General features: G+C 39.0%; 1 protein-coding gene across 1 annotated transcript; it reads left to right on the forward strand.

Annotated features, from left to right (window-relative positions):
- The first annotated feature begins 795 nt into the window (after nucleotides 1-795).
- Nucleotides 796-11,099, forward strand: LOC134614914 (uncharacterized). Its single transcript, XM_063459179.1, has 4 exons — nucleotides 796-870; nucleotides 7,094-7,417; nucleotides 8,376-8,470; nucleotides 10,456-11,099. The coding sequence occupies exons 1-4, from the start codon at nucleotides 807-809 to the stop codon at nucleotides 10,612-10,614; spliced, it is 642 nt and encodes a 213-aa protein (XP_063315249.1). The 5' UTR covers nucleotides 796-806; the 3' UTR covers nucleotides 10,615-11,099.
- The last annotated feature ends 3,297 nt before the right edge of the window (nucleotides 11,100-14,396 follow it).

Below are 14,396 nucleotides of genomic sequence, written 5' to 3' on the forward strand. Positions count from 1 at the left end.
CTTTCTAAAGGCACGCAAAGCATCATGGAAGTTGTAGTTCTACAACATCTGGGGATCTACCTATTGGACACACCGGGTCTATAGCAGTTTATGTCTAAAATATAAATGGTTATTACAGGCAATCTTACTAAAAATTCTAAATGGTACGCAATGTACAGAGTTTGTTGAGACTAGATCACAAATCCCTATCTAATACTTTTTTAGCGGCTGAAACTGTACGTATTCTGTAGCATTCGGTAACTGCTGTGAAACGCTTGTCTATCCTGTTAGATTCAAGTTTCCACCATTGCCCCTCTGTTCCAAATCAGATACGTCAGAAATTTGAGTACAAGCTATTAGGTTTATTTATTGGAACTACTATGCTAATTAATCGTGAAACTTTAAAAATACATATAAAGAGAGCGAAATGTCAAACCAGTTTCTTGTAACTGAAAAGCAGAATAATATGACCTTTACAGAATTTCTAAGTGTGGTTTATTTATTTCAATGTGAAACTTTTATTTTTTCAATTGATGTTTCCACTATTGTTTATACCCATCATACATAGAAGCAACATAAAAAAATAACACGTCATGTACAATTAATATACTTTTTGTAAATTATTCAATATAATTTTCTACGCCTTATTTCAACAGCTTTATGTGTTCAATTGTTTAACACTTCACGACAAGTGATAGATCTCCTCTGACAACTCTACCTCCAATCTGCCCACGTTTTTTCCCTCCCCCACTCATCTGCAGATTTAGACAAAAACAGGTGTTTTACAAAGTAAAGCCACAAATGCATTGGCAGAAGCCAGAGCAACAATGCTGCAAATAATTGCTCTTACCATAATCAACCTTTCTCTAATTACTGCAAACTGCTGTGAAGGTAAGTGAATTAAAGTGACCTCAGCCATGTTTCCCATATACTTACAGCTTCCACGTGCTGTCTGTCTACTTATCTACCTACCCATCTTTTATTCCCACTGTTGACATCGCTACTTTTTGTAGTTGTGATTTTGAATGTTTTGCGTCATGGAATGTTCATATTGGTAATATTTAGAGTTTTACTATCATACCCAGAAGAGTTGCAGTATATTCCCTACTGAAAGGTAAATCTTCAAATTATTATTTAGAACGCAGTATTTCGTGGTATAGAGAATTACACCTTTCTTAATTGCATAACAATTTCCATATAATACAGTTAAAAGTACAGTTTCTCACACAGATGACTCATAATTCTACTATGTATATGAAAGCTTTGTTGTTTTGTAAAATTATGATTCATTTGTGTTTATATATATTTTTTATCTTATTTATATATATATATATATTTAATTTTTTTTTTTTGTGTGACAGTTCCAAATTATACTACCTGTCAAATGTCTAACTTCTTTTGCAAGGATGAACAATAGATTTGTTAAATAGTTACATCGGCTGAAAAGAGCCATGTGTCTAACTAGTTCAGCGTTTCTCACATTTGTCTCTTGCTGTTGATCCAAAAGAAGGGGAAAAAAACAAGTTTAAATCACTTCCAATTTTGCAATAAACTAGGAAAGAATCCTTTATTCACAAAATGGCAGTCAGATATCTCCTTGTATAAAGAAGCTTTTAACCCACAGTTTACAAATTGTATCCTTGAATATTGTGTTTTTGCAGGTATGCATCCAGTTGCTGTTTAAACATCTGTTCAGACTCTGATAAAAACACTTCTTCAGGCAGAGAATTCCACATCCTTACTGTTCTTACTGTAAAAAAAAAAAAAAAAAACTTCCTTTGCCTTAGAGCAGGGGTAGGCAACCTTCGGCTCTACAGATGTTTTGGACTACATCTCCCATAATGCTTTTACAGCCATATTGCTGGCAAAGCATCAAGGGATATGTAGTCCACAACATCTGTAGAGCCGAAGGTTGCCTACCCCTGCCTTAGAGTAAATCTGCTTTCTTCCAGTTTAAACACGTTACCTTGTGTCCTATGTATAGTCCTGTGTGTGAATAGGTTTCCAGACAATGGTTTGTATTGGCCCTGGATATATTTATATAATGCTATCATATCCTTTCTGATGCACCATTTTTCTAAACTAAATAAGTCTAATTTTGTTAACCTTTCTTCATAACTAAAATATTTAATTCATATTATTAATTTTGTAGCCCATCTCTGCACTTTTTCTAGTGCCATAATATCATTCTTTAGAACAGGTACCCAAAATTGCACAGCATATTCAAGATGTGGTCTTACAATTCACACATCCTTTCTGTGTGTTTTTTATCCCTAATTCACTGCCATTTACGGTATAAGTTGCTTGTGCATTCTTTACCCCAAAGTGAATAACTTTGCATTTTCTACATTAAATTTAATCTGCCATTTGAGTGCCCAGTACCGTAATCGATCTAAATCCCTTTGCAGCAAAGTAATATCTTGCTTACATTGTATTACTTTACAGAGTTTTGTGTCATCTGCAAACACTGAAACATGACTTTCAATGCCTATTTCAAGACTATTTATAAATATATTAAATAGAAGCGGTCCCAGAACAGAACCCTACAGGATGCCACTAACTACTTTTGTCCAGCTTGAAAATGTACCATTAGTGACAACTCTCTGTACTCACATTTAGGGCAATGTTCTATCTAAGAACAACAATTTTCATCTAGACCAATTTCTTTGAGTTTGAACATTAACCTATTGTGTGGAACCATATCAAACGCCTTGGCAAAATCCAAATAGATCACATCCACTGCAACCCTGATCTATACTTCTACTTCCTTCTTCATAGAATGCAATTACGTTAGTTTGACATGATCTTTGAACCCAATTTCTTCAGAAAATTCTATTCAGTTTTGGACCACCAACACTCGTTCATTTGACAGTTTGGCTCATCTAAATATCGTCCATTAAAAAATATCCGGGAGAATAATTCGAACTAACCAAATATGACCCGAAAATGGGCCAGTGTACTGCAAAATATATACATAATGTTATTTATTATTTTTATTATATAATATAATAAAGTTTAAATAACAGTGTGTATAATTAAATATATTACAATGTATTCCCCCCTCCCTGCTTCTTACCTTGGACTAGGAAGGGGGGAAAACCAGGTTCCTAGTCCAGTGGTGAGAGACTGCAAATTTAGTATGATTTTCTCTTGAGCTCTGGCACTGTGTAGTATCAAAGCTGTGAATGGTAGTGATGTTCCGAACGGTTCGCTGGCGAATAGTTCCCGGCGAACATTGCATGTTCGCGTTCGCCACGGATGGCGAACATATGCGATGTTCGGTCCGCCCCCTATTCTTCATCATTGAGTAAAATTTGACCCTGTACCTCAGTCAGCAGACACATTCCAGCCAATCAGCAGCAGACCCCCCCTCCCAGACCCTCCCACCTCCTAGACAGCATACAATTTAGATTAATTCTCAAGCTGCATTCTTTTTTGTTCTTTTTGTATTCTTTTTTTTTGTGTGTGTTTGTGTTTATTATACATTATCCTCCATAGCCAGTAGCCTGTGTTTATTATACATTATCCCCCCATAGCCAGTAGCCTGTGTTTATTATACATTATCCCCCCACAACCAGTAACCTGTGTTTATTATACATTATCCTCCCATAGCCAGTAACCTGTGTTTATTATACATTATCCCCCCCATAGCCAGTAACCTGTATTTTATACATTATCCCCCACAACCAGTAACCTGTGTTTATTATACATTACCCCTCCATAGCCAGTAACCTGTGTTTATTATACATTATCCCCCCATAGCCAGTAACCTGTGTTTATTATACATTATCCCCCATATTCATTTATCGTTGGACCTAGGCAGCATGATGTCTTAGGCCGGCCCAGAGAGTGAGTGAGTGAATAATATAATATATATGTTCAGAAACATATTAGTAATATATGTAAATCGGGTTCATGCCAAGAGGGTGAAAAGGTATTAAAGAAAAACACACGTATTGCATCAAATTTACAAAGCCAAACTTTTAAAAGCTTTCCTCATTTCTTTCTCGGGATGAGGAATATATCGGTTGTAGACTGAGGATTTCCATCTGCCCAATCTTTTAATAATATGCACTGGAGTGTCAGTGTTGAAGGAGACCGAAGCTGCCCCTATTCTAAATGAAAGACCCGAGACATGGATACAACCCAATCTTAGGAGTAGTGTTCTGATGTAGAAGATGAATTTAGCCGTAGTCAGAGGAATTCAGTGAGAGTAGTGGTGAAATGTGTGTGGCATGACTGAGTGTGGGTAAGTAAGAGTCAAGTATTTTAACTGGGCACTAGTTCTAGGTGGGATAAAGTGGTATAGCGGATGGATGAGTAGTTTGGTTCGTTTTAGAGGTTTGTAGAGAAAGTATATAGTGATCATGATTTTTAGCGATATCCAATATTAACGCACTCACATTCATACACACAGAAACATTCATGTGCACACGCTCACATTTATATATTTATATTCATAATCACACATTCATATTCACACACTCAAATTTGTATACACGTGCAGAGGCATATTCAAATACACTCACATTCATGTGCACACACATATTCACACACAATCATATATACACACATATTCACATATTCTCATCATTCATACACTCACACACATTTTGATTTTAGGTAAGTGTACTCCTATCTGGGGTAAAGAGGTACTGGGGATGGATATAGCTGAGGACCGATGTGGCTAGAGTGAAATGTACTGGATCGGTATTTGGATAAGGGAGCTGAATTGGGGGAAATCTGTCTGGGGGAGATTAAGTAGTAGAGGATTAAAACGGGATATATGAATTTGAAGAATATGGTTGGCAAGTATAAATTGTGTTAATATGTCTAGTTAGACAAACTGGATAAAGGTCATTGGGATATTATGAGAATATGAGGACCTAATTAGGGGACCTTTAATCAGGATGGGTGAGGGAGGGGGGCAGGGGATGTAGTAAAATCTGCATATTAACTAAAGCAAGAGAAATTCAAAATTGTTTTTGTTGATATTTATGAGGGACCCAACATCATTTCATAAAAATGCATTGTGAATGTAAAAAATAAAATGCAAACATATTGTCAGCGCAGTTATACCAATTATCATCATAGAATCCCTGGTAGGGCACTCATTATGCTCAAAGCCCTCCTTCCTTCCCACTTCTCGGTGGCTATTATGCAACCATGAAGTGTTTTGTTTATTTTGTTTTGCTTGTTTGAGATTTGCAATTTGAGATTTGCAAAAATAGAGCATTCAGTAAAAAGAGGTTTAACCGCAAGCAAATAAGCACTTTAAAAAATTAAAATTATGTAATCCATATTTCAGCCATATTTGTTTAGATGAAAGAGTTTGGATTTGGATATTGACTGGATACGGAGCACAATAGAGAGGTCGGAATGGAAGGGGAACCCGAGACAACGAATATGGAGGGTACTGTTAATGGTTGCAAAATTAAAATGAAGGCATACTGATAGTGGAACTTAAACACTTACATGAAGGTAAAAAAATTGTAAGTTCTGTTTTAAGAGGCAGATTTTTAGAAAACGTTATTAGTGACATGACCAGAAGAGAGAAAAAACATACAGCCTTAACGATACATCGGACAGGCTTTACTCATTAAGGATGTTATTCTGGATCTTCAGAACCAAAAAGGGTTAGATGAAGCAAGAAGGTTCTCTAGAAACATTTTTTCATATAAGATTTGTATCTAATCAGCAAAGAACTACTAGTGGGACTGTAGTTTGTCCAGTAGATCATGTATATTTTAACACCATAATAACAATCTAACAACGTTATATGTAGTTATTTTATTTATTCTTCATAAAAATCTGTAAGTCTTCTGGAAATACAGTTCAAGGCGTGCCTTTATTAATCTATACAGTCCTCTTATGTAAACAGTATCACAACTAGAAGTCTGAATATAAAAAAAACCTCAATAGGGCAGGTTTCATCTGATTAGCAACTTTCAAGAACTGGGCCATAAATCAGTGTAGTTACTTCTTATAAAGAAGCACGCAAGTTATATATGTATTCTATTTTAATATATTGCTGGCATATATTTGCTCGAAATAACTAACATGATACTATTTAAACAGCAACCACCCCTCCCTGAAATCTGTAATCATTTTTTTTTTTTACTCATATTTAAGTTTTTATAAGCTATGAAAAATAAAATTAAAGGGACACTGGGCCAGTATTCCTAACACATTTCTAGTTCCCCTGTCTTTAGTTAGATAGAACCATAGAACCTCCCCTCCCCCCCCCCCCCCCCGCCCTCTCTACAATAGAAATTGGTAAAAAAAAAAAAAAAAAGTGTTTTACTTACTTTTTACTCTGCCACCGTATTCGTCTCCCACAACGTCATTGAGAAGACTATGCTTCCTTTTTGCTGGTACAATCCAAAGCTCCTTATAGGGAAGAATTCTGCATACTGAACACTACATACACATCAGTATAACCGTGACTAGATGAGAGGTTTTTTTTTTTTTTGTAGTTTATTAGATTTCGTACACACGGTATACAACTGTACCAATATATGTTACAAGGAAACAAACGGGTCACGAATAATTCAAGACTGGGAGCAATGCAACATTTAGCGGAGAGTTTAACCCTTGCAGGTAAGCTTTGCCGTTTCTGCAAAAAGGCAATGTTTAAAACCGCAGGACAAATGCACCCAGTCCATTTCATTGTCCTATTTATCTTGCACCTGGGTGCCGCCATCTTAGTTCCCGGTTACTTATTATCATAAGCTGTGTAGTTTTTAACTGAGAGGCTGCATAGAGAAAGCATACAGAAAAGAGGAGAAATTAAAGGATTTGCCTTTTCCGAGCTGGATTGTGACGTACTTTTTCTAATTCTTTGAATATAAATTTAAAATGAAAAAGCATCACATGAAAAAAGTTAACACGAGTTATAGGTGAATTAAAATTTTTATTAAATGGTGTAAATTCTAGAGAAGGGGCAGTCCACCATTAAGCTTGATAAAGAGCAATTATTAGGTCAAAACGTTGCTTTGCTTTCTTGAGCTAATAAATCTGCCTGTGGCTTTAATTCCGCGAGTGCCTTAAGATTTTTTTCCTGTTTTGTTTTATTTATTTATTTATTTATATATATATATATATATATTTTTAGATGGAATAATCCAAACACCTAAGCACATCATATGTAAACCAGGACAGTCGATTTCTATTACCTGCTCAGTCGAATCCCCAGAAGAACTAGAGGGAGTTCGTTTCAAAAAGGGAGAAGCAGTGTTGCTGTTTATTTATAAGGACAACACAAATACCTCCAATCTAAACTATGCGGGTCATCTTGAGTTTTATGGCATAGTGTCAAATTTCACAGTTACCCTCAACAATGTGACGCAGAGTGATGCTGATGTATATTACTGTGAAGGATTAACAAGCAAAAAAATCTGTGGAAAAGGCACTGTAGTCACTGTAGATAATTGTTCAGGTTAGTCTGAATTTCACCTGTTTTGTTCAATGTAACAGTTGTTTTTATAGTGCGTTAAGGTACTGTGCTATAGAATGGAATCTACTGTATTTGGTCAGTTATTAGTTCAGACATTATCTAAATGAGAGATTCTATCAGGGTTATTTGCTAAAGTGGGAATGCAAAGTGAATTTCAAATTTAGGGATAGCCTAAGCACCAAAACCACTGCTCAGCTCTCAGGTCATTGTAGGAGTTAACTCTCTTACCACACCTCCCCTGGCTGTCACTCACACAATCTCCATGAAAGAAATTGTTTCATTTTCAAATCAAATCTTACAGCTCTTACCCGCTCTATTAATTGAACTTTAATCACACACAGGAGGCTCCTGCAAGCTCTATCTGGCTATTAACAAAGCAGGAGATACATTCAAAATTAAACAAAGATGCAAACAAATTTTTTTATTTTCTTTAAATATTTGGTTTGTGGAAGTGGTTACAGTGCCACACTCCTTCCCCCGCAGCCTTTTGACAGCCTTGGTTGACAGCCACTAGAGGTGAAGTTAACCCTGAGAGATAATTATTGCAGTTTCCTTGAAACTGCAATAATTATCCCTGTAGGGTTAAGGGATATGGGACATTGCATCCAGACCACTTCAATGAGCTGAAGTGGTATGGGTGCCTATAGGGTCCCTTTAATTTCAAAGTTCGATTTCCTTTACTTTCTGCTGTGAGGAGTTAATGGTACCATGTTTATATTAGCCAGGAAAAGACAATTACCGCAAGTTTTAACAATTTTTTAAAAAGTATAAAAATTGCAATATACTTTAATCAAAAAACTAAGTCAAACAGGATTGCATCAATTAATACCTTACACTAAACAGAACTTTGACAGCATCATATATAAAGTGTGTAAAGGTAAAATAAAAATGAAGAGACACATATTGTATGTTAAACAATAAGCATTTTTCTCTCTTTTAGAACACAGCTCATCAGCAAGTTTTGACCCTAGACTGATTGCCCTAATGTTCCTAGTTGTGATATCCGTTTTAGTGCATATAATATTAATCATTTATGTAAGTACTGCAACCGCTTTTTTTCCCCATTAAATATCTAAATAATTGTAAATGTTAGAATGGGGGTCATGTGGGGTGTAGTTATGGTCTGGGCTCTTAGACGCAGAATTTATACACCCCATCTTCCAATGTATACCAGTTGTTGAAGACCGTACGCATAATTTGTGCAAAGTCTTATCCAGATCCCTATTACATGCTACCTCTATGATGTGCACTAAATTAGAGGAACATGGACATGAGGGAAAAGGACCTCTGCCAGGCACATGTCTCCATCTTTCCTGTGCATCTCTAACAGATTGGACCTCTTCCCTTATTCCCACGAGAGTTAGATGATCTATACAATTCTTCTGCTGTCTCTTCTGCACTTGTTTATGACAGTACTAATGAGAAATTATTTTATTAAATGGCTTATATTAGTATATAACATTACAGGAAACTAGTCTCCAAAATGTTTTAATGTTCCACCTTAACCCATCATTGTAGCTAACATTTCATATCTAGAACATTCATAAAAGTAGTGCTCCAACACTCCAGTTGTATTGAGGATCCATGGCAAACAGCGATGTTTTAGTCTTGGAACATACCTTTTATCAAGCTTTATAAAAGTCTATACTAAGGGCGAAACGTTGCTGTTTGCTGTGGAATCTCAATACAATTGAAGTGCTCTTTGTGTGTAATGCTGTGGTGGGCCACTATATTTTTGGATTACTATTGTGTACCGAATGGCAGAACCAGGGTTATCTTGCACCTGAGAGTGAGTATTTTTGTTTGGGTGTGTGCTAGCAACTTGTATATTTTTTGCATATCTAGGATTTTAACACCAAAAAGATTTGTATGCAAACTGGAAAATTCTGTGCTATTTTAGAGGGCTTGAAGTATGGACTGTCACTGAGAAATATTGGCAAAGGGTTAGATGGGTAGTTGTCTACTTGGCTGCTCTGACTTGAGAAATCTCATGCTTAAGGAATATAATGCAATCTTGCCAGAATGGATATCGATATGAAGATATGTATTTTATATATCACCATGGAACTAGAACGTTAAAAGAACTCTCGGGTCGCCAATACAACTTAAAGCAAAGCCAGTTTTCGGTCTTCCTGGCACAGTAGTTCTGTCTCGGTTATTCCAATCCTGAGTTACAGCCTACTTATAAAACAAATATTACAATACGCAGTAACTATAAAAGTGCTCAAAATTTTTTTTCCATTATTTTTATTTAATATAAATCACAATGTTTATCCTGTCTAGCAATCAGAGAAGATAACCTTAAATGATCACTATAGGGTCAGGAACACAAACATGTATTCCTGACCCTATAGTGTTAAAACCACCATCCAGCACCCCTGGGCCCCTCATGCCTCCATAAATATAGCAAAATCTTACTGTATTCAAGCCTGAAGCTGTAACTCTGCATACTGTTTGCCTCAGAAAAACAAGCAGTCATCATCAGAAGTGGTAGACGGATCCAATCACAATGTTTCCCCATAGGATTGGCTGAGACTGACAAAGAGGCAGATCAGGGGCAGAGCCAGCATGATTCACAGCCCTGGCCAATCCGCTTCTTCTTATAGAGATGAATTGAATCAATGAATATCCATGTGGAAAGTTCAGTGTCTGAATGCAGAGGGTGGAGACACTGAATGTTTGGATGCATTTTAGGCAGCCATGACCCAGGAAGGATCTCTAACAGCCATCTGAGGAGTGGCCAGTGAAGTTATCACTAGGCTGTAATGTAAACACTGCATATTCTCTGAAAAGACAGTGTTTACTCCAAAAAGCCTGAAGATAATGATTCTACTCACCAGAACAAATTCTATAAGCTGTAGTTGTCCTGGTGACTATAGTGTCCCTTCAATTAAAATATTTCACACTGTATTTTATTACGGTTTTGTTTGGTTTGTTGTGGAATCTGTATTTTTCTTGGGAAAATTCTGCTGCTACAACTTAAATAAAAAAAAAACTCTTCTCTCCGTTATATTAAACAGCAAAGAAGAAAATGCCGCAATCATGTGATCAGAGCGCCACTGAACACAGTATATGAGGATATGACGCAGACCATACGTCGTAACACAATGGGCAACAACAACTGTTATGCCAACCCTCGAGGAATTACTCAAGACCAAGGATTTTGGAACATAGCTTAAGATATTGCATCTATCAGTGCAATTTACTAAAGTAGGAATTGTTGGGATTTCAAAGTTAAACTTAACAAATTTCAAATTATAGCTATCTGTTGTTCAAATCAATTCATGTCAGTACTTAACAAATGAACCCAACTGTGTGTGTAGTGTTTGTAGTTTCAAGGTCTCTTTCTCTCTTAATTATAGCTGCTGATTACAGGTAGTTAAAGGGACACTGTACTACTTCACCTTTTTCGAAAATATGGCTAGGCCATACCACCAATCGGGGCACGGATGTGAGTGTCCAGGGATCCTCATTCAGTGTTAAAAATGGACGGAGGCATAACGCCAAGGAACTGTCTTTAATAAGATTAAATAGTACCTACCGTTAAGAGAAATAAAAATTATTTCAATTGGCTAGGTTGTACTCCATTTTAATTTGCATTGATTCAGAAGAAACAATTTTTATTTTATTTTTTTTTAATTTACATTTGTATAGTCTTAACTGTTCTCTGTTTTTTTTTTTTGTTTTTTTTTTTTATTTAAATACTTTTAAATACGATCTCTAATTCACTTTTATTTTAAACTGTGCCAAATCCCTTGTCGTTCCTCTGGTCTGTACGTCTTCCTTTGCCGTCCCCCCGTGAATCTCTCAGCATCAGACATTAGAGAATGTCACAAATAGACTGCTAAATAGGTCAAAAACAAAAACTTGCCTGCATTAGTAGAATTAGTGCAGATAAATAAGACCACAGGCGTGGTCAATGATGTTGGTCACTTGTGCTCATAATACAAATACATGCATTCATTGTTTCATGGGTTTCTTAGTGAGTTACATATTAGAAGACATTGGTGGACTAAAATTGCTACAATCTCTATTCTAACACAGTTACCTATTATAAAGTTGTTAAAGATAGAGCGATGGTGTAATTACTGTACAGTTTATATTGTGTTATGTCTATGTATAAATAATAAAAAAATAAAATGTTTTGCCAAAGATAATGTTAAACTGTTCATTTGAATTGTTTTTCTGTGTTTTAAAGGGTAAAAAAAAGATACCACTACAGATTAAAGTCAAGCATTAGTGAGCGTGCAAATAAAATATAGAGAATAACAATCATCAAGAAAATTAATCTCACCATTCAAACAGCAGAGGATGCACCAAAAAGGAATAAGATCCCACAGTGCCCTAGGAAGGTTACCTGTTTGAGCCCTTTATTTTTTTACATATGGTGGTGAATGGAACCAAGCAAGTAAATGGTTCCAGGGTCCTAGGCAACTGTCTATGGTCACCTTGTGGGCAAAGGTATAACTAGAAACCACTGGGCCCAGGTGTGAAAATTGCCCTGCCCTCCCCCATGTGTCTGATCTTCTTCACTACGTGTCTCACACCCCCTGCAGCCCCTCATTTTCCCTCCTCAGTCCCTCCATGTGTCTTTCCCAACTCTCCTACATGTCTCTTACAGCCCCCTCCATCCCCTTTCTGTGTCTTTCTCACCCCCACAAACCCCTCCGTGTGTCTCTCCCAAAGCCCTTCCACGTGTCTCTCCCACACCCCCAAAGCCCTTCCACGTGTCTCTCCCACTCACTACAAATATTTCTTCCACCCTATCCAGCACATCCATATGTCTCTCCCAACCCCCAGGCCCTTCAAGTGTCTCTCCCTTAGCACCTCCATGTGTCTCTCCCTATCCTCCTCAACTCCAAGTAAAGTATAACATATAAGTGAATATAACAATAACGGAATACTAAGTATAAGTAAACGATCAAGTCCACCGCCAATAAATGTCCAGAGTGAGCAAACATAAACGGAGACTGAAGCATACAGAGTCAAACATACTTACGTGAGCCTCATCTCCCAAGGGAGGGATGGGCGGGAAAATACTCGCCTCCTGTCATTACTAAAATTGAGATTATAGGTACACTAAAGCTAGCATAATCTTCAATTTTACCACATGACAGGAGGCTTCGTATTTTGCATTTTTAACACTGATGTAGGAGAGATGAGGCTGCTCCAGAGTTCGGGCGGAAGTAGAATGTCCGAAAGGTAGTTCCTCGCGACCAGTCCGCGGAGCGTAGGATATCTGCCAGAGAAGCACCCGCCGAGAAGGCAGAAGAAGCCACCGCTCCGCGAACGGAGTGGGCTCCGAAGACCTCGTCTACCCCCGCCAGTGATAGAATCCATCTTATCCATCTGGCAAGGGTAGTAACCGAGACTGGCAACGTAAGATACCAAAAGTTGTCCAGAAGAGGAGACCCTGAGTGGGGATGTGACCTCCACATACCGACGTAGGGTAGCAACCACGCAGAGCTGTGGGTCAGAAGGGAAAAACGGATAAAAGACCGACGTAGAGTCCGATTTCGTCCGACGTGAAACTCAAAAGGTAACACCCTCTGGTGAGACCGAAAAGGCGTCGACGTCGAATGCACGGACGTCTGAGACCCGGCGGAACGATACTAGGCAGAGCAGAAGCGTCAGTTTTGCCGAGAGCTGTCGTAGGGATAGTCTGCCATTGTCCGGCTAGTCCCTCAGGAATTGTAGGACGACTTCGACGTCCCATAAGCGGGAGTATTTGGGTTGAGGGGGTCTCTGTAACCGAATGCCCCTCAGGAGACTGCAGACCAGGGGGTCTTTGCCTACAGGGATTCCCATGACCGGGACGTGAGTCGCTGAAATCGCGGAGCGGACTACGTTTAGAGAGAGATAAGAACGGCCCGCGGAAAAAAGAAAAGAAAGAAAATTCAAAATTGCCGTCACAGGGGCAGTAAAGGGATTGATGTTCCGTTCACTGCACCAAGAGGACCAGGAAGTCCAAGCTGATAGGTAACATCGCCTGGTACCTGGAGCCCATGAGTCCCATAAGAGATCTCTAGCTGCCTACGATAACTCGCTGGTTTGCCAGGCACCCCTGAAAGAGTCCAAGCCACTAAGGCGAGACGGTCTTCCAGAACGAGAGGATGAGGGTTGTCTTTCGGGCCGTTAGGAGTGTTGGATAGGATGGTATGAGGAGCGGATCCATGAAGGATGATGCCAGGAGGTCCGGGAACCAGGGTTGGCTCTGCCATAGGGGAGCGATGAGGAGAAGAGACCCTCGTTGGGCCTTCAGGTACTGAATCGTCCTCGCTATCATGGCAAACAGGGGAAAGCCGTAAGCTCCTCTGGTTGGCCATGGTTGGAGGAATGCGTCCACTGCCATACTCTCCGGGTCCGGAAATCAGCTGAAGAAGTAGGTCGTCTGTTTGTTGGTGTGTGACGCAAACAGGTCCAGGTGAGAGGGACCCCTCCTGCATGAGAGACGCTGGAAGATCTGTGGGTCCAGTCTCCAGTCGCTGCTGTCTCGCCAGTGGCGTGAGAACCAATCCGCAGTCAGGTTCATCTCTCCCGGGAGATACTCTGCTATGAGGGAGATTTTGCGTGGTAGGCAGAAGTCGAAGATCCGTTTCGTTATCTCCGAGAGGAGTCGGGATCGTGCACCTCCCAAGCGGTTGATGTAGCGGACCGCAGAGATGTTGTCCCTCCGGAGGAGGATGCAACAGTTCGACTTGTTTCCTGCTAGGCTGCGGATCGCGAACGACCCGGCCAGGAGTTCCAGACAATTTATGTGGAGGTTGAGGTCTTGGGAACTGCCTTCGCAAGTTGCGCCCCAGCTCCAGAGGCTTGGGTCCGATTCCAGGACTGTGTCGGGTGAACTCCCGAAAATGCCTCCATGCTGTCCAACCACCAGCTGAGCTCTTGTTTGACTTCCTCCGTTACTGGGATGGTCTGATCGTAGGAAGGGTTCCGGCGAAGGAAGGATGTCTTCAGG

This window comes from Pelobates fuscus, chromosome 6, assembly GCF_036172605.1.
Source record: "Pelobates fuscus isolate aPelFus1 chromosome 6, aPelFus1.pri, whole genome shotgun sequence".
NCBI lineage: Eukaryota > Metazoa > Chordata > Amphibia > Anura > Pelobatidae > Pelobates > Pelobates fuscus.

What these genes read in the sequence shown, in the direction of transcription:
- LOC134614914 (XM_063459179.1), top strand. Translation starts at nt 807, where the DNA reads ATGCTGCAAATAATTGCTCTTACCATAATCAACCTTTCTCTAATTACT. An exon ending in TACTGCAAACTGCTGTGAAG is followed by an intron (nt 871 to 7,093) that starts GTAAGTGAATTA and finishes ATATATTTTTAG; the next exon opens with ATGGAATAATCCAAACACCT. An exon ending in ATATAATATTAATCATTTAT is followed by an intron (nt 8,471 to 10,455) that starts GTAAGTACTGCA and finishes TATATTAAACAG; the next exon opens with CAAAGAAGAAAATGCCGCAA.